The sequence below is a fragment of the Dermacentor variabilis genome, chromosome 3, assembly GCF_050947875.1.
Source record: "Dermacentor variabilis isolate Ectoservices chromosome 3, ASM5094787v1, whole genome shotgun sequence".
Classification (NCBI taxonomy): Eukaryota; Metazoa; Arthropoda; class Arachnida; order Ixodida; family Ixodidae; genus Dermacentor; species Dermacentor variabilis.
The window spans coordinates 119,396,647-119,423,651 of record NC_134570.1 but is presented as its reverse complement, the minus strand read 5'-3'; the positions used below and the strand labels follow the sequence as shown (position 1 = coordinate 119,423,651).

The 27,005-nt window shown below is 47.9% G+C and overlaps 1 protein-coding gene across 1 annotated transcript in view; it reads right to left on the bottom strand.

Moving 5' to 3' along the window:
- Window positions 1-27,005, bottom strand: part of LOC142574707 (uncharacterized) — a 182,176-nt gene that overhangs the window by 153,982 nt on the left and 1,189 nt on the right. Inside the window, exons 2-5 of the mRNA XM_075683735.1 lie at window positions 25,725-25,768; window positions 22,248-22,375; window positions 17,741-17,809; window positions 12,724-12,912 (exon numbers count right to left, since the gene is read on the bottom strand). Coding sequence (XP_075539850.1) covers window positions 12,724-12,912; window positions 17,741-17,809; window positions 22,248-22,375; window positions 25,725-25,768 — 430 coding nt within the window. The remainder of the gene's footprint in view (window positions 1-12,723; window positions 12,913-17,740; window positions 17,810-22,247; window positions 22,376-25,724; window positions 25,769-27,005) is intronic.

Sequence of the window (27,005 nt, the reverse complement as noted above, 5' to 3'; positions counted from 1 at the left end):
CGTTATAGACCTCCGGGCACGCACAGTGACTTTTTCGACAGAGAGAGCAGCGAACAGCCGCGACATTTGCCGACGTAACGCGCTTCGGGTTTACGCCGACAGTGTAACTTTACCACCACGCGCCAGTGTCCTGGTAGCGGTCGTATGCGACGATCTGCGTGACAGCGAAGCTGTTGCAGAGGGCAATTCCTCCCTTATACTGACTCATGGTGTATGTGCAGCCCGCAGTCTCATTATGCTTCGAGGTGGGCATTCTGCGCTCCTCGTGACGAACCTCAGCCAGGAACATCGGCACCTGTTTCGTCGTACTACTATCGCTTTTGCTGAGCCCTTAGCAGACGTTGCTGAATGCTTTGCGTCTATGACAAAGGACAACCCAGCTCACACACTCAGCAACATCGACATCAATTCAGACCTTTCGGAGGAAAAGCAAGAAGCACTGCGTGAGTTACTACTTCGGTTCAAGGAGTGCTTCGCATCTACTTCTAAGGTACGCCAGACGCCCATCACGAGACACCGAATAATCACGTACGACGATTCTCGTCCCATACGACAACTGCCTTATCGCGTATCGGCAAAAGAACGCAACGTGATTAATGCACAAGTGAAAGAAATGCTTGACGATGACGTCATACAACCATCCCAAAGCCCTTGGTCGTCACCGGTGGTCCTTGTCAAAAAGAAAGACGGAACGCTTAGGTTCTGTGTTGACTATAGAAAGTTGAATAACGTCACAAAAAAAGACGTTTATCCGCTTCCGCGGATCGATGATTCGTTAGATCGGCTGCGGCGAACCAAGTATTTTTCATCAATAGATTTGAAGAGTGGATATTGGCAAATCGAAGTTGACGAACGAGATCGCGAAAAAACTGCCTTTGTTACCCCGGATGGACTGTACGAATTTAAAGTACTTCCATTCGGCCTGTGTTCTGCACCGGCCACATTCCAGAGAATGATGGACACTGTTCTTACGGGTCTCAAGTGGCACAGTTGTTTAGTATACTTAGATGACGTCGTCGTGTTTGCGGCGACCTTCGAAGAACATCTGAAGCGTTTAGAGGCGGTACTTGAGGCGCTCCACTCCGCTAATCTCACACTAAAGCCAGAAAAGTGTCACTTCGGTTACGAAGAGTTGAAGTTTCTCGGTCATGTCGTGAACGCCGACGGTGTCCAGCCTGACCGAGACAAAACATCTGCTGTTGCTGCTTTTCCGACTCCTCGTGACAAGAAAGCAGTACGCCGCTTTCTCGGTCTGTGTGCGTACTATCGGCGCTTCATCGCAAATTTCTCCCGGATCGCCGAACCACTCATACGCCTCACGCGAGAAGACACACCCTTCGTTTGGACGGATGAGCAGGACGCAGCTTTCACCGAGCTACGGCAGCGCCTGCAGGAATCACCCGTTCTCGCTCACTTTGACGAGGACGCTGAAACCGAGGTGCATACCGACGCAAGCAACATCGGTCTTGGCGCTGTTCTCGTTCAACACCAGGAAGGCGTCCAGCGAGTGATCGCTTACGCCAGTCGCACCCTTTCACGTGCCGAAATGAACTACTCCACTTCCGAGAAAGAGTGTCTAGCGGTTGTGTGGGCCATCATGAAATTTCGGCCTTATCTCTACGGTCGCCCTTTCAACGTGGTGACAGACGACGATTCCTTGTGTTGGCTAGCCAACCTACGAGACCCGTCCGGGCGACTTGCTCGATGGAGTCTCCGTCTGCAGGAGTTCGATGTTACCATCGTATACAAATCGGGCCGCAAACACGAAGATGCTGACGCGTTGTCGCGCGCTCCCGTCAAAACTTGCGATAAGGACATGGACGAAGACGGCGCATTTCTTGGGGCCCTCACCGCTTCTGACCTGATCACACGACAGCGCGAGGACGCCGACATACGCCCTCTCATCGATCACCTAGAAGGCAAGAATGTTACACTTCCACGATACCTTTCTCGCAGTCTCTCGACCTTCTGCCTCCGTAAGGGCGTCCTCTACAAGAAAAAACTCGAGTGCCAGCGACAAAGAGTATCTATTGGTCGTACCTGCCACCCTCCGTGATGACATTCTCCTAGCCTGCCATGATGAGCCCACGTCTGGACACTTGGGATTTTCACGCACTCTTGCAAGAGTACGCCAGACGTACTACTGGCCCCGACTTTCTCCCTGGTGAAGCGTTACGTCCAAAGCTGCCGTGAGTGTCAACGCAGGAAATCGCAGTCTTTGAAGCCCGGGGGGTTACTGCAACCCATCGCACCACCTAGCGCGCCGTTTGATCAAATCGGTATGGATCTTCTGGGACCCTTTCCCTTTTCAGCCAGCGGAAACAAGTGGATTATAGTCGCTACAGACTATCTAACACGCTACGCCGAGACGAAAGCTGTACAACGTGCCACCGCCTACGAAGTTGCCCAGTTCTTTATCGATCAGATAGTCCTAAGACATGGTGCCCCATCACATGTGATCACCGACCGAGGAACTGCCTTTACGGCCCAACTGATAGAGGGCATATTCGAGCTGAGCTGCACGCAGCATCGCAAGGCCACTGCCTATCATCCGCAGACCAACGGACTGACGGAACGGCTAAACAAAACCATTGCTGACATGCTGTCTATGTATGTAGACGTCCACCATAAAACATGGGATCAAGTCCTTCCGTACGTTACCTTCGCGTACAACACCGCCATTCAGGAAACAACACGCTTCACACCGTTCCGTCTTGTCTACGGGCGCGAAGTCCAGACCACGCTAGACGCAATGCTCCCGCACGACACCGACGCATCACTTACTTCCGACGCCGAGCAACTTACTCAACACGCCGAGGAAGCTCGTCAACTCGCGCGCATACACATCACGACGCAGCAGAGTGCAGACGCGCGACGCTACAACCTTCGACATCGGCAAGTCGAATACCAGCCAGGTGACCAAGTCTGGGTGTGGACTCCAATTCGTCGCCAGGGGTTGTCTGAGAAGCTGCTGAGTAGATACTTTGGACCGTACAAAGTGATACGCCGCGTTAGTGAGGTGAACTATGAGGTCATTCCCGACGGTGCCGCGTCGCCTCGGCGTCGACAGCACCACTCAGAGATAGTGCATGTCGTTCGCCTCAAACCGTATTTCGCGCGTTCAGGCGGCGCCAACTGATCTCATACGACTACCACACTTCCACTTTCTTTTAGTAAGCATCGTAGTTTAGTAAGCATCGGGTCGATGCTTTTCTTTTGGCGGGGGGATAATGCCGCTAGTTGTCACGCGCCAGCGCTGAAAAAGAAGTGACTTGAACGCGCGCTCGGCACGAGGTGGGCGCTAAAGAAGAAGAAGCAGAGGCTGAGGACGCCAGCTTGAGTTTTGTGTACGCCATCTTGTACAGCTGTCTGTCTCGCCGACGCCGGGTACATCTTCAATTGTCTTTTCGTGACAATATATATATATATATATATATATATATATGTATGTATCGAAAATAAGTTTGTTCTTGGACTTGGATTTTTCTCTGTATGTGCGTGTACGTGTGTGCGTGCGTGTGGAGAAATCCACGTTGAAAAACAAACTTATTTTCGATATTTTGGCCGGCGGCCAGCATTTATCAAGAATGGCCTTCTTTATTACAAAGAAACTTCATCACAAAGCAACATGAACAACTTCTTCATTACAAAGCGGTTGCGCAGTGCGCCCCAAAGTGTATAAAAACCTTTCGCTTGTCAAGTTAAACAAAAAATCAGCGAAAATTCCGGCACAGGAATCACATTGCATTCAGCGTTTACAAAGCAACATGAACAACTTCTTCATTACAAAGCGGTTGCGCAGTGCGCCCCAAAGTGTATAAAAACCTTTCGCTTGTCAAGTTAAACAAAAAATCAGCGAAAATTCCGGCACAGGAATCACATTGCATTCAGCGTCAAAAAAAAATGCCATTAGTTGAAGGTTCCACGTCCACCGCCTTGGTCATGAGTGGCGCGGACCTAAGACAATAGGCCTAGAGGATGGCTGCCGCGGTAAACTAATTGGTATACCGCCACACAGGTCTCTCAGAGTATCTGTGCTTCGTCCTCAGCAGCGAGAAGTTGACCTTTTGCTAACTTCCATTTTTCTGTACCCTACTAATTCTACATATAAATTGAAGAAAATTACCTTCTCTGGCGCCATTGTCAGCCACTTCGCATGGTTTTGAATCCTTAATTAAAAACAATAAGTCGAACACCTCTTTCATGCCTGTCCACGTAAGCAAAACTGCTTTTATAGTTAAGTAATAACTAAAACTCGACACAGGAGCAGTCACCTTCTATATGATCCGACTGAGAACTTTTTTCGGTCGCTCCGAGTGGAAGCAAAGTAACCGCATGACACGCTGACACAGAAGTCACCATGACGTAACTGAATTTAGCGTGCTTGTAGCTGCGCAGTCCTTATTTTGTTGGGGAAGCGGCGGGAGGGGGGGAATCGCTAAAGAAAAGAAAGAGAAGGCACGAGCAATTTGTTTGCCAGCCGCCACGGCGGCCACGTTCAAACAAGCATCAGCTGCAGCGGCGCCATTCCCCTATTTAGGTCGTCATCACTTTTGACAGACACTTCTTGAACTTGCAACAGGCAAACTATGTTCGACTCTTTTAGAGTGTCTCAAGAACGCCCCCTGAATCACCATGCGGTGGATGAATTTGGCGTAGAGTGTCGAGAAGCTAACACTCTCAAGACTACTCCACGCTATCCTTAAAACAGCCCCTCAAAAGGTAGTGATTGCCGTTACACGCGTGCTATCAACGCAGAGGTGGAAATCAGTGGGCACCAACAATGAAGTTCGGGGCCAAATCAATAAATGGGTGACATGTAGTGTGGTTGGGAAGTAGATTGATATGACAGACACGGAGAAACAGAACGCCGGCGAAAACGGTATTGCCGAAGGGGGAAATCGACTTGTCCACTCGGGAAGCTTGAAAGAAGGCTTTCATGTGGAAGCTGAAATAATTACACCACTTTCGGTAGCACTAGTTTCGTAAACGTGCTGTTCATTATGTTTCTAATGTAAAGTTCGAGGTGCACAAGCGACCATTTTGTCGCCATCACAGGCGTCAAATGGCCTTCGTCTGGCAGCAGACACAAAAAAGGCGATGATGTTTCAAAAAGCTAACACTTCCTAACCGAGCCACGTGGCGTCACCAATCTTAATATTAGCAACGTGGGCTTCTTATAACATTATCGTTTAAGATTTGGGAGCCTTGGTGCCATTCTAAGCACAATAAGGCCCCTCAACTGGTAAAAGAGTAGTAAGATATAAGTTTCGCATCATTTTTATAACTTGATCTTATAGCAGTCGACCCATGAATTACGCTATAGAGCCTGAATTCTGTTGCGTTTCGCCTGCGACACGTGGTTTTGCCGGCGCGACTGCGGCGGGGCGGCAGACATTTTGGCCCGATCGTCGTCGCCGCAACGCTCATCGGCAGGTGTTTCCAGGCGCGACTGCGGCGATGCGACCGCAAAGGATCACCCTCTCATTCCAGTCATTGTGCCCGAACCAGGCGAAGCGAAAGCAGGGATCATCCTCTCATTACAGTCATTGTGCCCGACCGGCAGCGCTACGACAGGGTGCTACGAGATCGTGCTCGACATGGTGCTACGGCAGCGCTACGACAGGGTGCTACGAGATCGTGCTCGACATGGTGCTACGGCAGCGCTTCGACAGTGTGCGTCACCATTAGCCCATTGTACATTCACGTGCTCGTCTTTTGAGGGGTTCCTTCTTGCCCTCAACTGCGAGAGTATAAAAACAGCTGCCCCCGGACGCCAAAAAGGAGGGCTCCGATTTCTTCTGTTGAGTAAAGTGCTCTCCCGTCTCTCTACTTCGGTCAACCTGACCGCCAACTCTTTGCGATGTTAAAATAAACAAGTTGTTTTGTTGTTACCAGTCGACTCATGCTTTGCCGGGACCTTCGGATGTTTCCAGTTGTACCCCAGGCCGCCAGGCCAACGCTACCCTTGGGGCTTGCGACCCAGGTACAACCACGGGCGTCAGCGCCGAGTTCCCAACAGATCGTACCAGCGGTGCGATCCAAACATCTGGTTGGCAGCGGTGAGATCGCCTCCGACTTCAAACAACTGTCTGCCAGCGGTGAGATCGCGACAACGGAGGCCAGCAGCGAAGAGATGCAGTTGACTGTAGGCTGAGCAGCTCATCGACGATCCGGGAGCAGTGCAACGAGCCCTGTGTGATGACTGGTTGCCTGCAGCGGAACGACTGCGCTGGACTCTTGGCTGCGAGGTTTGGTGAGTGCGGGACTTTCTTCTTCTGAGCTTTGCCAGGCTTTTTGTTAGTGTCAGAAACAGAGCTGGTAATTGTGGTTGTCGTTGCTGCCGGGTTAGTTTGCGGCAAGACAATAGTAAGCAGTAGAGAAAGCAGCATTCAGAGCAGCCATGGATTTGAAGTCGTTGCGCAAACCGAAATTGTTGGAGCTTGCAAGAGAGTTGGGTCTGGATGTCTCAGACAAACTAAGAAAACCTGAACTGCTAAAGGCTATTCTTGAGTTAGAGGCTGAGGATGACGAGCTGTCGGAATGCCTTGAGACTATTGAGGAGAGGTCAAAAAGACAGGAGCGGGAACTTAAAGAACAGAAAGAAAAAGAAGAGCGTGAACGTAAAGAACAGAAAGAGCGAGAGCAACAAGAGAAAAAAGAAGAGCGCGAACACGCTTTGGAAATGAAGCGTCTTGAGGTAGAGATGGAACGCGCTCGTAATGGAAGTCAGGCACACGGTGCAGGAGAACGCGTATTGTTCAAAATGACTGACCTGATGCGGCCGTTTAAGCTTGGAGAGGACATTGGTTTGTTCCTGGTTAACTTTGAGCGAACGTGCGAGAAGCAGGGGTTCTCTCGGGAAACGTGGCCACAGCGCTTGCTCACTTTGTTACCCGGCGAGGCGGCCGACGTAGTCGCTCGCTTGGATAGAGAGGAGGCAGAGGATTTCGACACAGTGAAATCGAGTCTTCTAAAAAAGTACCGGCTGTCTGCGGAGGCGTTCCGTCGGAAGTTTCGGGAAAATGAGAAAGGCAAAAGTGAGTCATATACAGAGTTTGCGTATAGACTTATGTCGAACATGCAGGAGTGGCTCAAAGAAGAGAAAGCGTTTGGTGACCACGATAAAGTTCTGCAGTGCTTCGGGCTAGAACAGTTTTATAGTCGGTTACCGGAGAACGTGCGATACTGGGTCTTGGATAGGCCAGACGTTTGTACGGTGGCTAAAGCCGCTGAGCTAGCCGAGGAGTTTGTGACGCGTCGGGCTCGCGGAGCTAAGGACGGTCAAAAGGGTGAATTTGGCTCGAAGTTCGAGAGGCCGAAGTTCACACCCATGAGAGCAAAGGGGAACACGCGTAGTGCGGATGCGAGTGGAAGCAGTGCGACCGAACCTAAGGAGACGGCGGCAGCCGAAGCCGAACGCAGAAAGCGGTTCGAGATGAGGCAAGCGCGCGTTTGTTATACGTGCCAGAAGCCGGGTCACTTTTCGGCGCAGTGTCCGGAAACAACACCAAAAGTTGTGTTTTTTTCAATAGGCAGCACTGACGAGAACATGAAGCTTGTCGAGCCTTACATGCGAGACCTCCTCGTGAACGGGAAAGAGTGCCGAGTGCTTCGCGATTGCGCAGCTACGATGGATGTAGTTCACCCGTCTTACGTAGAACCCCATATGTTCACGGGCGAGTGCGCGTGGATCAAGCAAGCAGTGGAAGCTCATAGCGTGTGTCTGCCAGTAGCAAAGGTGCTTATTGAAGGACCTTTCGGAGCGCTTGAGACAGAGGCGGCAGTGTCATCTATGCTGCCATCCCAGTACCCGTACCTATTTTCAAACAGGTCCGATCACCTCCTGCGCGAGAAGGGGCTTTTGTTTGGTGAAGCTAGTGTTCAGGCCTTAACCAGATCGAAGGTTCGGGAGCTCGCTGCAAAGGCGGTAGTTGCGGGGCCGACGTTATCAAACAACGAAAAAGGGTCAGAGGCGCAGCAAGCTGATATTCAGAGCACGCCCGAACTGAATAAACTTGAGTCTAACGTTAAAGGCGCCAGATACTGGAGAGGAAACGCCCGACACGGGAAAGTTAGAAGAGCTATCTACTGATTTGCTCATCGCGCCTACGTCAGACGGACTTGATAGGTTGCTAAAAGTCAGCCGGTCGGCTTTGATAGCCGAGCAAAAGAAGGATGGTAGCCTAGAAAACATACGCTGCAATGTCAAACAAGGTATCGCCAGGAAAACTGCGCGTTTTGTGGAAAGAGGTGGAGTCCTGTACCGGAAGTATCTAGACCGCAGAGGAGTGGAGTTCGATCAGCTGATCGTGCCTCAATGCTATCGTCAGGATCTGTTGCGCTTGTCACACGGGGGTTCGTGGTCCGGACACCTTGGAGTTAAGAAAACTAAGGACCGTCTCTTGCAAGAGTACTATTGGCCAGGGTGTTTTCGGGACGCAGACCATTTCGTGAGGACATGTGACACTTGTCAGCGGGTGGGCAAACCAGGGGACAAATCGAGGGCGCCGTTGAAATTGGTACCTATCATTACGGAGCCTTTTAGACGGCTCGTTATTGATACTGTGGGACCCCTGCCGGTAACAGCCACGGGGTACAGACACATTTTGACTGTGATCTGCCCAGCGACAAAGTTCCCTGAAGCAGTGCCGCTTAAAGAACTCAGCTCAGTTGAGATAGTTAATGCACTACTGTCCATATTTGCGCGAGTTGGTTTCCCTGCGGAAATCCAATCAGATCAGGGCACAGTGTTTACTAGCGCTTTGACGACAACTTTTCTCGAAAGGTGTGGGGTAAAGCTGCTACACAGCTCAGTGTACCACCCACAGTCGAATTCCGTTGAGAAGCTCCACTCCGTCATGAAGCGCGTGTTGAGAGCCTTGTGTTTTGAACATCAAACTGACTGGGAGCTGTGTCTGCCTGGGGTGATGTTTGCGTTAAGAACCGCGCCGCATGCAGCTACGGGGTTTTCGCCAGCTGAACTGGTGTACGGTCGCTCGCTTCGATCTCCGCTTCGCATGCTTCGAGAATCGTGGGAAGGTAGGGTCGACGACCCAGTCGTGGTGGAGTACGTGCTTAAGCTCCTCGAACGCTTAAGAAGGGCACAGGAGTTGTCAGGTGAAGCAATGGCAAAGGCCCAGCAGAGGGCCAAGGTTTATTATGATCGGACAGCCAGGGCCCGTCGTTTTGAGGTTGGCGATGAGGTCATGATATTGCGCACATCGCTAAACAACAAACTAGACGGGCAGTGGGAGGGCCCAGCACGAATTGTTCAGAAACTGTCGGACGTTAACTACGTGGTAAGTCTGCCAGGAAAGCGGAAAGCACAGCAAGTTTACCACTGTAATCTGCTCAAACCTTATAGACAAAGGGAAGCAGTGGTGTGCATGATGGTAAACGTTCCTGAAGAGCTTCCGGTCGAGCTTCCGGGACTAGGCTCAGTGACGAACAGGGAAGACACCGGTCAAGTCATTAGTGACCTTATCAGTAAAGCACCGCTGTCGCCCGAGCAGAAAACCGAACTACACCAGCTATTACAAGAGTTTCAAGGTCTGTTCTCTGAGAGGCCTGGTAGGACTTCTGTACTTACTCATGATATAGAACTTACCTCCACAGAGCCAGTACGATCCAAGGCGTATCGGGTGTCACCCCGCCAGAGCGATATTATGGAGGCTGAGGTAAAGAAAATGCTACAGCTCGGTGTTATTGAGGCAGGTGAGAGTGATTATACCTCCCCTTTGATTTTAGTTGAGGTACCGGGCAAGGAACCTCGTCCTTGCGTCGACTACCGCAGGCTTAATTCCATCACTAAGGATCAAATTTATCCGATCCCTAACATCGAGGAGCGCCTTGAGAAAGTTAGTAGCGCTCAGTTTATTTCCACCCTAGATCTTGTCAGGGGTTATTGGCAGGTTCCACTTACAGAAGAGGCTAGTAGGTATGCGGCGTTCATTACACCAATGGGAACATTCCGTCCTAAAGTGTTGAGTTTTGGTTTGAAGAACGCGCCATACTGTTTTTCAAGCCTCATGGATAAAGTGTTGCGGGGACAGCAAGAATTCGCTTTACCGTATCTAGACGACGTAGCGATATTCTCCGCATCCTGGTCTGAGCATATGACACACTTGCGGGCAGTGCTAACCCGCCTGCGCGAAGCGGGCTTGACAGTAAAGGCTCCTAAGTGCCAGTTAGCACAGGCCGAGGTTGTCTACCTCGGTCACGTGATTGGTCAGGGTCGTCGCCGCCCCTCAGAGATAAAAGTGGCCGCTGTGCGAGACTTTCCGCAACCGCGCACGAAGACCGATATTCGGTCGTTCTTAGGTGTCGCCGGCTACTATCAGAGGTACATTCCTAGGCACTCTGATATCGCGGCTCCCCTGACGGATGCTCTAAGAAAAACAGAGCCTCAAACAGTCGTCTGGGACGAGACAAAGGAAAGAGCTTTTAGCGCCCTAAAGAGTGCCCTAACAAGCCAGCCTGTGCTACGATCGCCAGACTATACAAAAGGGTTCGTTGTTCAGTGCGATGCTAGTGAGCGAGGCATGGGCGTTGTACTGGGCCAACGGGAAAATGGAGAAGTAGAACACCCCGTCCTGTATGCTAGTCGTAAGCTGACCAGTCGTGAGCAGGCGTATAGCGCCACCGAGAAAGAGTGTGCGTGTCTCGTGTGGGCCGTTCAGAAATTGTCATGCTATCTAGCCGGCTCGAGGTTTATCATTGAGACGGATCACTGCCCTCTCCAATGGCTGCAGACCATCTCTCCCAAAAATGGCCGCCTCCTGCGCTGGAGCCTCGCTTTACAACAATATTCCTTTGAGGTGCGTTACAAAAAGGGGAGTCTCAACGGTAACGCCGATGGCTTAAGTCGAAGCCCCTAACGTAGGAATCAGCCTCAAAATTGTTTGTTACTGATGTTTTTCTTCCTGAGGCAGGATTTTTTTTAACATATTGCTTTTGTTTAGTGTTTCAAAGTGATGATATGCTTTCTAGTGCAATTTTTCAATTTGTGGACGCGTTCTGAGTGATGCTAGACTACTGTAAGGAACTAGGCAGTGGTATAAAAAGGGGAAAGAGCCTGGCAGGGCTTAGTGAGGGTTGTGCCGTGCTTGCTGACTGAGCGGTTGAGTTTCAGCGTAGTTCTAACGCTTGCCGGGAACGAGAACAAAAATGTGAACTCTCCCGAAGTCACTTTGCAGTGTCCCGTGCGAACCTGAACGAGAGAACGAGGCCTTCTCTGTGCGCTGCGCTCAAGAAACGTCGAGGGACGCCCGACTTCGGTTATGAGCATCATCGAGCGACATCCCTCCGGACAGCGGATGCAGTCCCCTGTCCATCGGGATCTCCTTCCCCCGGCGGGGCGGTCTGTTGCGTTTCGCCTGCGACACGTGGTTTTGCCGGCGCGACTGCGGCGGGGCGGCAGACATTTTGGCCCGATCGTCGTCGCCGCAACGCTCATCGGCAGGTGTTTCCAGGCGCGACTGCGGCGATGCGACCGCAAAGGATCACCCTCTCATTCCAGTCATTGTGCCCGAACCAGGCGAAGCGAAAGCAGGGATCATCCTCTCATTACAGTCATTGTGCCCGACCGGCAGCGCTACGACAGGGTGCTACGAGATCGTGCTCGACATGGTGCTACGGCAGCGCTACGACAGGGTGCTACGAGATCGTGCTCGACATGGTGCTACGGCAGCGCTTCGACAGTGTGCGGCCCATTGTACATTCACGTGCTCGTCTTTTGAGGGGTTCCTTCTTGCCCTCAACTGCGAGAGTATAAAAACAGCTGCCCCCGGACGCCAAAAAGGAGGGCTCCGATTTCTTCTGTTGAGTAAAGTGCTCTCCCGTCTCTCTACTTCGGTCAACCTGACCGCCAACTCTTTGCGATGTTAAAATAAACAAGTTGTTTTGTTGTTACCAGTCGACTCATGCTTTGCCGGGACCTTCGGATGTTTCCAGTTGTACCCCAGGCCGCCAGGCCAACGCTACCCTTGGGGCTTGCGACCCAGGTACAACCACGGGCGTCAGCGCCGAGTTCCCAACAGATCGTACCAGCGGTGCGATCCAAACAATTCCCAGACATTGTAAGGTGTAATTGCGTCCCCTTTTAATACAAGCCGTTCAAAGTGCACCTACAGGACGGCGTTAAAGGTGAAAAAAAAACTCATGTCATCGAAATGTGTTTCGCCCATTTCGGCGTACCAGATGCCTCTCACGCGTACACACACAATGTGGCCGCGTCACCAGTAGCAGAGTGCCTTCGCCTCTAAGGTGGGACAAATTAGAGCAGCGTGTACCCCTGCGTTTCCAAGAGGGCCGAGCAAGTGGAAGAGCCAATTTCGGTGACTATTTCTGCGTAAGACCTTGAATCACTGCATCAGGCTAACTGATGGCCTATTTAGGCTTGTATTACCGCGTGACCGCCACCTCCGGTTTCGATGACTTGAGTCTTCTTTCTCCTTTCCGAAGCCACGCCGCGTTTCACGCACGTTTTGATCGGGTGGTAAATAGGTGCGATGATTATTTGTGGCACTCACAAGGGATTCAGGCTTCTCATAACGTAAATATGGAGTTAACAGCAATACAAAGAGGCAAAAAACGTAAAAATAATAAAAAAGAATTATAAAATACGGAAAAAACATATCGTGTCAGTATCGTGGAAGTATGTTAACTAAAGCGCTTGAGAGTACTTATAGACCGGCGTAAACAGGAAGTGATGAAACTTACTCTCCTCATAATGGTAGTTTCGCATGAGCAAGTTGTAGAAGTGAGCGTTTGCGGCGTAGGTGCCGGCTCGTTCGGCGTCTTGCTTGAAAGCATCCTCGGGGGAGTCCTTGAGTCGTCCGTGGCACACCCACATATGAAAATCTTCGCATGGCTTCACCTGGAAGTTGATCCAGCCCAGCACTCGGTGTGCTGAGCAGAAGAAAATGACGTTAGAGGTGCGTACGTGACATCTTATAGTATATACCAAAAATTACAAATTAAAATAAAAGCAGGATATGTTTATGAGGCACAGCGTAGTGGGAGACTTCACGCGTACTTTGATCACCTGGGGTACTTTAATTTGCATCCAATGTACGATACATTTTCTTTCTTTTCGGCCCCCCAACCCCCCATCGAAATGCCGCCGCAGTGGCCGGGCTTTATGTATGTATGTATGTATGTATGTATGTATGTATGTATGTATGTATGTATGTATGTATGTATGTATGTATGTATGTATGTATGTATGTATGTATGTATGTATGTATGTATGTATGTATGTATGTATGTATGTATGTATGTATGTATGTATGTATGTATGTATGTATGTATGTATGTATGTATGTATGTATGTATGTATGTACGTACGTACGTACGTACGTACGTACGTACGTACGTACGTACGTACGTACGTATGTATGTATGTATGTATGTATGTATGTATGTATGTATGTATGTATGTATGTATGTATGTATGTATGTAGGTGCAGTGGTGGCGTAGAGGTAGAGCATCCGCCTCGCATGCAAGAGTACCGTGGCTTGAATCCCGGTGCCTCGCAGATTTCCACCGGATTAAAAAAAATCTGCGTGTTGATAAATTTGCATAAAAAGGCCTGGAGTGCGGCCTCATCCCGGTGACCAGAACCGGTAATACACTCCCTCACAAGAGCACGATTGACCACCCTGGTGCAGTACATGGCCACAACCTCCTATACGAATACAACAATCAAACCCCGGCCCTCAGTCCCCAGCAGCTGCGAAGCAACTGACCACGGCGGCGGTCAGACCTGTGACGCAGAAGAGGGGGCTAAGAATCCCTGGGTCTGGACAGGCCGCCATTGGAATCTTAACCTGGCAACGTGGCAACGTTTAACGCTAGAACGTTTTCTAGTGATGCGAGTCTAGCAGTGCTATTGGAGGAATTAGCGGCCAGTAAGTGGGATATAATAGGGCTCAGTGAGGCCAGGAGGACAAACGAAGCATATACACTACTGAAAAGCGGGCACGTCCTGTGCTACCGGGGCTTAGCGGAGAGACGAGAACGAGGAGTCGGATCCCTGCTTAGTAAGGATATATCGGGTAATATAGAGCTGTTCTATAGCACTAACGAGAGGGTGGCAAGTCTTATTGTCAAACTTAATGAGAGGTACAAATTGAAGGTCGTACAGGCCTACGCCCCTACATCAAGTCATGATGACCAGGAAGTCGAAAGCGTCTATGAAGACGTAGAATCGGTCATGGGTAAAATCAAAACAAAGTACACTATACTGATGGGCAACTTCAATGCTAGCGTAGGCAAGGAGCACCCCGGAGACAAGTCACTGGGGGAATATGGCATAGGTCCTAGGAATAGCAGGAGAGAGTTATTAGTAGAGTTTGCAGAACGGAATATTATGCGGATAATTAATATCTTCTTACGCAAGCGGGATAGCCGAAAGTGGACGTACAGGAGCCCGAATGACGAGACTAGCAATTAAATAGACCTCGTACTCCGCGCTAACCCTGGCATCATAGAAGATGTGGACGTGCTCGGCAAGGTGCGCTGCACTGACCATACGATGGTAAGAACTCGAATTAGCATAAACATGAGGTGGGAACGGAAGAAACAGGTACGTAGAAATTCACTCAATGAGTTAGCGGTAAGAGGGAAAATATGGGAATTCCGGATCAAGCTACTGAACAGATATTCTGCTTGAACTCAGGAAGAGGACCTTAGTGTTGAAGCAATGGACGACAACCTTATGGGCATTATTAAGGAGTGTGCAACAGAAGACGGTGGTAAATTCGCTAAACAGGATACCATTAAGCTATCGCAGGAGACGACAGATCTGATTAAGAAACGGCAATGTATGAAAGCCTCTAACTCTATATGTAGAATAGAACTGGCAGAATTTTCGAAGTTAATCACCAAGCGTAAGACAGCTAACATAAGGAAGTATAATATGGATAGAATTGAACATGCTCTCAGGAACGGGGGAAGCATACCAGCAGTGAGGAATAAACTAGGAATAGGCAAGAATCAGTGTGTGCGTTAAGAGACAGAGCCGGCAATATCATTACTAATATGGATGAGATAGTTCAAGTGGCTGAGGAGTTCTATAGAGATTTATACAGTACCAGTGGCACCCACGACGATAATGGAAGAGAGAAAATCCAGAGGAATGTGAAATCCCACAAGTAATGCCGGAAGAAGTAAAGAAAGCCTTGGGAGCTATGCAAAGGGGGAAGGCAACTGGGGAGGATCAGGTAACAGCATATTTGTTGAAGGATGGTGGGCAGATTGTTCTAGAAAACTGGCCACCCTGTATACGCAATGCCTCATGACCTCGAGCGTACCGGAATCTTATGAGAACGCCAACATAATCCTAATCCATAAGAAATGGGACGCCAAAGACTTGAAAAATTATAGACCGATCAGCTTGCTGTCCGTTGCCGTCAAACTATTTACTTAGGTAATCGCAAGTAGAAGCAGGAACACCTTAGGCTTCTGTCAAGCGAAGGACCAGGCAGGATTCCGTAAAGGCTACTCAACAATAGATCATATTCAGACTATAAATCAGGCGATAGAGAAATGTGTGGAATAGAACCAACCCTTATATACAGATTTCAGTGATTACGAGAAAGCGTTTGATTCTGTCGAAACCTCAGTAGTCATGGAGGCATTAGGGAATCAGGGTGTAGACGAGCCGTATGTAAAAATACTGAAAGATATCTATAGCGGCGCTGCAGCTATCGTGAACCTCCATAAAGAAAGCTACAAAATCCCAATGAAGAAAGGCGTCAGGCAGGGAGATACAACCTCTCCATTGCTAGTTACAGCGTGTTTACAGGAGGTATTCAGAGACCTGGCTTGGGAATAATTGGGGATAAGATTTAATGACGGATACCTTAGTAACTTGCGATTCGCTGATGATATTGCCTTGCTTAGTAACTCAGGGTACCAATTGCAATGCATGCTCACAAACCTGTAGAGGCAAAGCAGAAGGGTGGGTCTAAAAATTAATCTGCATAAAACTAAAGTAATGTTTAACAGTCTCGGAAGAGAACAGCAGTTTACGATAGGTAGTGAGGCACTGGAAGTGACAAGGGAATACATCTACTTAGGGTAGGTGGTGACCGCCTATCCGGATTACAAGACTGAAATAATCAGAAGAATAAGAATGGGCTGGGTGCATTTGGCAGTCACTCTTCGATCATGAACAGCAGGTTGCCATTATCCCTCAAGAGAAAAATGTATAACAGCTGTGTCTTACCAGTACTGACCTACGGGGCAGAAACCTGGAGGCTTACGAAAAGGGTTCCACTTAAGGTTACGACGACGCAACGAGCTATTGAAAGAAGAATCATGGGTGTAACGTTAAGGGATAAGAGCAGATTGTGTGAGGGAACAAACGCGAGTTAAGGACATCTTAGTTGAAATGAAGAGAAAGAAATAGGCATGGACAGGACATGTAATGAGGACGGAACATAACCGATGGTCAGTAAGGGTTACGGACTGGATACCAAGAGAAGTGAAGCGTAGCAGGGGGTGGCAGAATGTTAGTTGGGCGCATGAGATTAAGAAGTTTGCAGGGACAACATGGCCACAATTAGCGCATGACCGGGGTAGTTGGAGAAGTACGGCAGAGGCCTTTGCCCTGCAACTGGCGTAACCAGGATGATGATGATGATGATGATGATGATTATGATGATGTATGTATGTATGTATGTATGTATGTATGTATGTATGTATGTATGTATGTATGTATGTATGTATGTATGTATGTATGTATGTATGTATGTATGTATGTATGTATGTATGTGTGTATGTATGTATGTATACTGGGTGATTTTTAAATGTAAAGCTCGACATGGTACTACAATTGTACTGCTTGAGCTAGAGTGCACACATATGCAGACATTATTTACAAAACAAATGCAAGGGAATGTACGACGAACTGACACAATTTTGTTAACTAACTTTCAAACTAATTATTACGCAACATATTGTAATTTAGGAATTGTATCACTGACTTTAGAAGCCATATCCACTCGGAACGAATCCTGAAGAAGACCCCAGTTTAGAGATAGGCTTTCCTAAATTTGCAGCGAAATGAATTGGTCTTCTAGTAACGTTGAGTGTCAGTGTACGAAAGCCGTTTAGTCAAAAAAGGGCAGGAGCAATGCCTTTTTACTTCAATTTGATTGCGCTTATCTCAAAACTGACGCGAGTTCAAAAATTTGCTCAAAGTGGATGTGTCTTGAGAAATCACTGCCGTGGTTCAATTCGTCTATAGTGGTATGCGCACTAAAGTAATTAGGTAAAAAGATAACTAGCGAAATTTTCTTAAATATTCAATTATGCGTATTGATATGCAGCTCCAGGGCTGCCTACCTCTTCGGAAGTTACTCGTGCGAGAAATTCGAAATGGGGCCTCAGCCCGTTTACTTGCGCGCACGAACTAACGACCATCCATTCCCCCCTTCCCCCATTTTTTTCTATGTGCTGTGTAGGTCACATTATCACAGCGCCCATCACATTAATATAATGACTCGAATGTCAGCGTACACGCTGGTTAATCTGTCAAGGGAAGGGTTTACGGACAGCAATGAATGTGATATGATAGGCAATACAAGAAAGAAAAGAAGCATATCTAAGATTTTGCAATGCTGCCAGTGGGATGTCTTTGGCGCGAAACTGACATGCGCGGGAAAGCCGCCTTACGGAGTTTTGCGATGTCCCCTACTACTCGAGAGGTAAAACAGTTGCAGTACCCACCGAACTCTGGGCACGTGCCATTGTTGCAGTCGACGACGTTCGGTCGTCTCTGGACCCGCTTCAGGTTGTCTGCAAGAAGCAAGAGCATGAATCAACGATTGAAGGAAACTTGAATATAACCCACTTCTCAGAAAGCGTCTCGAGCTCATAGTGTACGGTTCACACCACACGCACGTGCTTCTGTTATAAGAAAACGCGCACGCTTCTGAGCGCATGTGTAGCAAGTCGCATACGTACACGCACAGATATACACGCGTGTGCGGCGCACGCAAAAGGCGCGCAATACGTGTGTTTGGATCAAGCATGCGTTGCTATCCTTGATACACAGCAGGTAGGTGAGACAAATGCTTCATTAGAGAAGTAGTGGGCTCACGATTATTCGAGTCGAACAGTGCACCATTCCTCCGAATTCAAACGCTGCTCTATGTAATGATGAACCTACTATTCTCAATGCAGTTTGAATCTGAATATCGAAAGCAAGATTTTCCGGTTACTCGAAGTCCTAGTATTCTGGGCGCAGATCAACGCGGTAACAAAACGCTTCACGTACGACATTCGTGAGGCAACAGCAGAGTCTGCGCATTTTGGACTGAGACAGCAACGTGGGATAATTGGCACCTCTTTCGCATGGTGACGCCGGCAGATGTCAAGCACTCACTCGGATAAACATATCTGTGCGTTTAAAACTTCATATTCATATCTTATATGGAAAGCTTAGTTTTTTTTTCGTTGAGCACTACTTGAGATGCGCTCGTCTATTCAGTTTTCGTATATCTCATCAGTTATATCTCACTCATATGTTCCTCTTATCAACCATTTATGGATATTTCATTTACTTAGATGGTTCGAACTACTAAAACATGAAATAAATCCTGATGGCAGGAAACATATGCAATGATTATCTAAGTTGATATGGAGCATTTCTGAATAAATATGAAGACCCAATTGTAATGTGTAAGCTCTTGCTCATTTGTGTGAATCTTTTTTCGTTTTCTTATGCGGTAGCCGGTGGCTGCTTGCGTGGCCCCATGTCATGTGACACTCCGTGCTCTAGTGCAACGCAAACTGAGGGACGCGATGCTTTGTGAGCCGGACTGCTTTCGTTCTGGTACGAGAAACCACGACAAGACGCTAGGTTGCTGTGCCTGTACCTGCTGTCTCTTTCGTTTTTACGAGGGTCAAGTAACAGCCCGAGCGCTTTTAGGAGAGATTGCACCGCCAAGCTACGTCAGTCTACGTCAGCGCGCCTGTACTTAATTTTAGAGCGCAGCTGAAAGGCGTGCCGTCCTGCGCAGAGCGTCGGCATGTTACGAGGGTGTAACCGAGTGAACGAGCATAGCCTAAGATGAAAGAGCGAATGTGGAGCGCAGTGGGGGATGAAATACGGTGGGAGAGAGGAGAGCGCGAGGAGGAAAGCGGAGGAGAAAGGTGCAACAGAAGCATGAGGAGAAAAGCAGCGGAAGCCAACTTGAAGCACCACCAGATGGCGCTCGCGTACGCGTATCCTCAGCATGGGCCGCGCGAGGGAAAGAAAAATAAAGGACCAGAGAGCTCGGCTTCGCGCATGGCGTTCGCCTCAAGCGTTTGGCGGTAAATATTACGGTTGCATAAGCTGCAGTTGATGGGAACCGGCAACTCTGCAGCCGGTCTACATATAGCGCCGCGCGTCGTGGTTCCGCCAGTCGGTGCTGTGATCGGTACGATGCGCCGCAATAGATCGCGAAATGAAAACACGTATACAGCTGCGCGTAAATTTCGCTCTGCGAAGTATCGTGATCATCGCGGTGCTTTTTTCAACGACAAAACGTGACGTGACGTGACTCTACGTTAGCTCAACTGCAATTGCAATGCCACAGGCAGCGCAGACTCTACGTAAGTGTGCCTGCACTTTTTACGAGAAATCACTACAACGCAAACTGCAACTTCACCTCTGTCTTTTCTTACGAGCGACTCATTCACATGGCACAAATTTATTCATATATTCAAGGCCTGCGCCCTCATCACAATTGTTAGGGCACCCGGCTGCTGAGGCGCGGGGTTCTGCGTTCAATATACGCGCTACCACGAAACCACTGGATTTTTCAAGTGAGAGCTGTTCTATTGGATGCCATATCGGGTCAGAAATTTTTTTTTCTGGCATGAATAAGCAAATGAATGCTTCGCTTTTATTACCAAAGCTATATCTGTGAGAATTGCAATTGCGGTTAGCCCAATGCACTCAATCTTCAAAGCAGTACTGAAACTTATTTTACGTGCGCCACTTGCTTTTTGAAGTATATAATGTTGACTAAGTATGCAATGTTTCATACGCCTGGTGCAATGCTGTGGATGTTAGAGCGGCTTTCTGTTGTTGCTCTAAGAAATAGTTTCGTGTTCTTTTACCTCAATTGTGCTATATCTTTCTTCACGTAGGCTCAGCAATACATGAAAAAGGTTTCGATCCTGTGCCATAAACAAACTGTGTCACACAGCTACTTATGCGTTGTTTTAGATAATTTGGTTTTCGTGATTTTCATTAACGGGTTTTTTCTTTTCCAGCCCATCACGGCAGCCTCAGTTAAATTCTCGTGTGACGCTGTTAGTGCACAGTCAGACAGGCCGCTAGATGAACATGCTTTGCGGTGTGGCGTACAATCTCACAAGTCTGGTATGGTGCACAAGGGACAGCGAAAAAAGATCAAGTGAGGCAAGTTTCCTAGTGTTCTTAAAAACGAAAAAAAAAACGTTGCACCAGGCGAGGTACCGAACGCATGCCTGTTTGATTAAGATTTTGATCTCTGAACAACCTGACCACTAAATGTTAAGACGCGGAGCGACACGCTTTGAAGATCAAAGTTCTTGCGAATCATTTCTTCCTTCTGCTATCCTATTATTGGCTATACGCTCTTATAGTCATTACGCTGTCACGTGTTGAGTGATACGTGTAACGGGCAGTCGCTTATTGTCAATCTATGCGGAGGGCTGTACTGTCTAAAGAGATGACCACTTGAAAGCGGGCGAACTAGCTGATGGTGTCTTCGGAAGCACAAATACTTATGCCTCCCGAAAGAAATACCCGAAAACGAAAAGAGAACTTACGTCGTTTAACTAAATTCTATCATATTTCATTGCATATATTATATATTCTGCTATACTATTTAATTATAGTATATTAAGCTATTCAACAAAAATTTCTGCAGAGATAACAGCACACATTCTGGGAGGTGGTTGAATCTTTGAACAAGCACGAAAGATGGTCAAAACGTGTTCGCCATTACTGGCCATAGCACTGGACGGAGGCGATAAATTTTAAGTTGGAGCTTTGCTTTTGACGATACTGAAGGAAGTGAAAACCTACGGGACTAAGACATCTACAAGCATTGCAAAAGTAGTTCTTGAATAGGAGAGTTTATGTCAAGGAGCTTAAAGGACAATGACAACAGGTTGGAAATTTACTTAAGGATCTGATAAAGAGCCCGCAGTTGCTCGCAATATGCAGGAACTACGCTAGTCGATCATATGCTCGCGAACAAAGAGCAAGATAACATCTTAGTATGTAACAGTGTTCCCTGGGAACGTTGTTAACACGCTTTTTCCTTGTTTATATCGTTGTGTACAAAGTTTACCACTCCGCCTCAAACAATAAGTCTATCGTCAGCCAGGATTACCGGGATGAAAAGGGCTTGCGAGTGGTCAGTACTTTAAGGAGACAAAAGTTTGCTTTCATGTAGGCCAGAAGAGCGCAGCTACACAAGAAAAATATGAGTTTTCTTGTCGTGAAATTAAACATGGACTTATTCTAACACTGTACAGTATTCCTAACATTTGTCAGCTATGATACTAACAAAGCGCCAAGAACAAAATATGACAGTTCTTATTTACCAGAATATTTCCTTGCCTAGTATCCCTGGTTTTGTGTCGCTGGTGCTGCTAGCCGCTGCATTTTGCACCTGGATCAGTTGGTATCTCACCAGACATATTTGTGGATATATATAGGAAGTTTACATATCTGCGCTGATTGCTAGTATCAGCAAACGGGTTTATGTATCCTTTGTATGCTGAGCGAACAAGCAGTGCGATTAAACGTTATGTCCCCTGTTATGCGTAATTATAAAAGAAAACATTTCCTTCATAAATATTGCATATAATCTCTACTCCTAGTTGTCTCAAAAGCACACCATCCTCATGATAAAATAGCGCATTGTATTCAACGAGCTTATTTTTATTACTTTCTAGACTTTCTTCCACTTAGCTGCCCACCTGTTCAGGAGGCTTGCTGCGTCCATTCTTGGCGAATCTTCAAGGATGATATGTGCACTGTGGCACAGGAACTGGCGGGTTAAGAGGAACGGCGCACTGAGGCCCATCAGTTACCGCCCCAACGAGCACAATTTGACTTGCGGAAACGTTGCCTTCACCAATTTAGCTTTTTTAAAAAAGGCCAATTCTGTTATGCTATGGCCAGCTTCCAATTAGAAGGCTTCGTATTAATTTATCTGTTTCAGAAAAAAAAGAGCTGATTACTCACCAGCGGGTTGAAGCTCGATGACCACGAAGAGCAGGAGGCCCATGATGCACACAACTACAATCATGATTGTGGTGACCAGGCACGCCTCGAGCTTCCGGCGGTTCGGGTTTTCGACCACCAGATCCTCCCTTTAGTGAACAGAACAGATGCACATAGCTCAGACAAATAGACATACGTTCTGCTCTAGATTACCAAGATTTTTTATTGCGATGGGAACTATATAGACACTCCAGGAGAATTTCAGCCGGCGGCCTCATCGTCAGGTTCCGTAAAACGTCCAAGGGCGATAAAACGCTTTCCGTGCGTCGTACGCTGAATGTGCCAGTGAAGGCATGCGAGGGTGAGCCGGCGAACGCGGTTCAATCTCGCGCGCGCTCGACCGAGGAACGCGGCCTGTTAGCGTGCCCTCCCCTGTCGCGCGCGAGCTGGGGGTCAGGCGAGGGAGGAGGGGCGTTTTTCTCTGGCGGCTGCTAGGGCGCCTCGATGTCCTTCCTTCCTTCCCGCCGCTTCGTACAAAGTGGAGACAACCGCGGCGTCTACTTCGGCGTTGGCCGCGAGAATCCCGGGCGCCGTAGTAGACGCCCTTGGACGTCGCCGTAAGGACGCGTTGCCGGCGCTCATGTGTCTTGAAATCCATCTGCGAGGTGACCAAAATGCGTGCCGGCGCCGGCCTCATCTGCAAAGCGATCTGCGATATTTGCAGAATGGGCGTAGTGCCGGTAGCTTCATATGCTTGTTTCGTTCGCGTTGAAGATAGAGAAGCATGGAGATCAATTGGCTTACTGTTGCCGCACTTGTTCAGTCCAGAATTTTTACAGCGAGTTTCCGCCTTCATCGAGCGAGATGGGTTCATGTTTACTTGTGCGCGCGTGACACCGCGCTGATTAATTTAGTTAGAACACATTGGCGGGCTTGTTGGTTTGAATGTATGATACAATATGTAAGCGCGTCTAAGCAAGGACGTAAAACGAAGCAGACACACAAAGACAGCGCTGTCTTGATGTGTCTGTTTCTTCCTACCTTATCGTTCAGTCATGCTTACACATTCTATCAGTGTTAATTTAGTAACTGAGCGAATGGTCACAATTTTACATGGCCGATAAAACTATTATCCTTACTTCGTACAGCTATCCACTAATTTGCTATCGCAATCGGTGCTTCACCTTTCGGGCGAAACTGCGCATTTTTTTTAATGTGCAAGCAATCGAAGGTCCATCTTCAAATACTAAGTCTTGAATTCAAGCCACCATCCCGAGCAATCCACGGCATCAGAAATTGCCTTTTATTTTTACTATTTAGGCGGGTCCTGCAGTAAGACGCTTTTGGCATCTAAAAAAAAAATTACAATACAACTAATGTAGGCAGCACATCTTTAACTTGGGCCATAAATTTCTTTTCAGAAGGTAATGAAAATTGCAAAGTACAATAAAATATTGACACGTGTACCTATCTTTTTTGGGCAACCACGCTTCACCGCCTGACAAGTGTTATCGCACAGCGCGGGACGCGCCTGCATGTATCCGAAGTTTCTGGAAAGTTATCTATGCTTCTATCCGCTGTCTGTTGTCGCCGAAGCTTGTGTTATCTGATTTCATCGCCTGACGCGAATGGTGTAGAACTTTGTGGAAGGTACGCGGGTCCCAACGATTAGTCTGGAACATTCGACGACTGCTGCATAAAAGCCGACGCACTTGACCCGCTGATCAGGTTTTCGACAATCGCCGATCGTGTTCGCCGCTATCGTTGTGCTATAAGTGTAGCCTGTTTTTGAGGGCACAAGTTCGCCCAATAAAAGTTAGTTTTGTATTTCACAGTACTGCTACTGTGTTCTTCAACATCACCACCACGTGAGAATATATGTATTAAGTTTAAAACCAACCCAACAGTGTAGGACGATATTGAAGTTCTATAAGCTATACCTAGAGTCGCCTAGGGCGAACAAAATTGTTATTTATATATGCCTACACCATTTGCAATATAAAATTTATTAGTTAGTTAGACTTCTTAAAAGACCTCGAAAGCATTCTACCAATGTCCCGCAACATGTAAGCTCCTATACAGTTTTTCTGCTTCTGATCTATTAACAGATGCATATATTTTGTGTGCCAAGTTATAGATCCAAGCTGTCAATTTTGGACAATATTTATACATAAAGAAATCTGAGGCACCTACCGGATACAGTCGGCGCAATAATAGCCTATTTTCTAATTGGCAGGTTTTCTTCTGATCGCTGATTTGGATTAGAGCATTACGACGATTCATGTGTGTTTAAGTAAGGGCATCGAAGTGGTGCTCACGTATAGCTTTCTCTTAAGTACGATTTCTAGCCGATAAGTGCAGCGGCAGTTTGAAACAAAGCGGCACGGGCATGCGAGTGGAAATTTCAATCATAAGTACCATGGCACACGCACATAGTTGTGAGCATAATAGAGCCCATGCGTTAAGATTGTGATGCGACTAAGTTTCTAGGAAATAGCGAAGCAGGAGCGCGTGTACTTGTGTGGCTATAAACCTTCAATGACTTCAGAATATAAGTATCAACGGCGGTCATATTTGTAGGCTCAGATTTCCGAAGAAATCTCACACGGAAGGCACTAGATGCGTCCAGCTGGTGCGATGAACATAATCCGTAGGGCCAGTACCACACTAATAAATTATTTCCGAATTTTCTAGTGAAACAGACTAAAGCACGTAATTGGCAAAGTTCCATTAGGTCTTTCAGCGCACATGGGAATACTTGAAGGTACAGATTGGCTACCTCTCGGCTGGCTGTTCTTGGTGTATGCCTAGTAAGGGTTTGCATACCCGCTAATACTTCGTATGTCTCATCTGCGGTGGGAGCCAGCGCTCAGTTCAATTCTAATGAGATTGATTAAGTCCCCTAAGAAAACTTGATTGAGAATATTTGTCTACTAATGACGTAAACTATCGCCGCGTAGCATCAAATAATCCCACTTGCCACCCACGTAATGAGATCACGCGGTGCGATAACGCCACTTTTCAGGTAAAGAAAAGGATTTTTGAGGAATTCACCAGATATGCCACAATTTTCTACAAATTTTGATTTTTCATTATCTTCGGTGATGCTTAGTTTCACCCTTTACATCAGTTTATTGCCGTTCGAGCCTCCTAACGGTTTGGCCTCAGTTTATCAGGCCCTATCGTTTCATCGCACGCGCCGATTACCGCAATGCTGCACTGACATAGCCCCGACATGTAGATAACCAAATGACGTATAAAGAGGACGTAGCTCGTGCTGTAACTGTCTTGCCGCGTTGTTGACGACAGCGACGTCACCTGTTGGGACGTTCTCCCACGTTCGGGAGAGCATGCAAGGCCTAAAGGATGCGCAACTAGTGGCAATACACCTGCCACCTGTTGTTCCAAGTGTTAAAAGATCTGTGGCCCCTGTGGCACATTTCAAAGAGCTACACCCCCACTATGCTGAAGGAATAGTAGGGTCAACGAATACTTTACCAGGCGCTCTGGACCGACATCGACATCTCAGATTGGTCACCCATCTGTAAAAGAAACGAAGTGAAGTCAGCAAACGATGCGCAGGCTTCGGGATGTGGCAATACTTGTGCGGTTGCTGCCCTCGTAAACGACGCTTACTTGCTGCTGTCTCTGTCAGCAAGCAGACGGCATGATTGGCACGGCTGTTTGGGCAGCATTAATAATACATACATTTCTAACACCTATGCAAAAACGTACGCCTAAGAGGCCATCAACTAGGACGAACATGTACCGCCTGTCTGGGCGCTTTCGAGCCGTGATATTAGTGCCCCCAATCTACGTGCAAGTTCACTACTGATATTTTGTTATTGATAATATACTGTTTCATGATTACTTTCATCGCAAAAGGAAATAGCTTCAGCATATAGCTCAAGAGGGTAGCGAACACTAGTGTCTCGGCCGCGTTCGCCGTATTGCGCACAACAATATTATTCGCCGAAATGAGCTGAAATTCCCATTGCATATGTGTTCCAGCTTACGATGGCGGCTCTTGCTCCGGGATGGAATGGTTCCGCGGTGGTCTAAACGGCATAATTCGGCATGCTCCCGAGTATACTGACTCATACGTGCTGCGTACTGATTCACAGGCACGAGCAAGCATTCATGAACGGCGAATGGTGTGCGTGTTGGCGTGAGTATGAACAAGAGAGCGCCGGTGAGTTTGAATAGACGCGAGTATATGAAAATACGTGTGTACCAGTTAACGAGAGTACGGACCAAACTCAGCGGCCGGTGATTTGAAGTGAAGCTTCGAGAATGAACGGGGCTGTCCGCCGGATAGTGCGAGTGGAAGTGAGCGCGTGCGCGAATGAGTACCTGTGAGTGGAAACCTACGCGAGTACAACAGTAAGTGGGAGGCCTGTGTGTGTGAATGCATGGGACTATGAACGCGAGTTGGTGAGTATACGAGTGGGCATGGTAGGAACGTGCGCCCACCGACGAGTGCGACTGCGCGTGACTGAGCGAGTATGCAGAGCGTGGAGTATTGCGGAGTGAGCATGAGTGAGCGTCCGCCTAATTCGGCCGACCTACGCATAGATGCACTGCAATGTTAAACACTAACTTGTTAAACACTAACTGTGTTTCTAATCTTGGATTTTTGCATTAACACAAAAGCGAAAGCAGTGTCAATAAGCCAGAAAAAGTCCCACGTTAAAGTTTGAATCATTTTAGCGGCGGAAAAGGCGCGAATACAAGTAAAACCTGTCCAAAAAGCTCGGTTGCGAGTAGTGAAAGACCGGA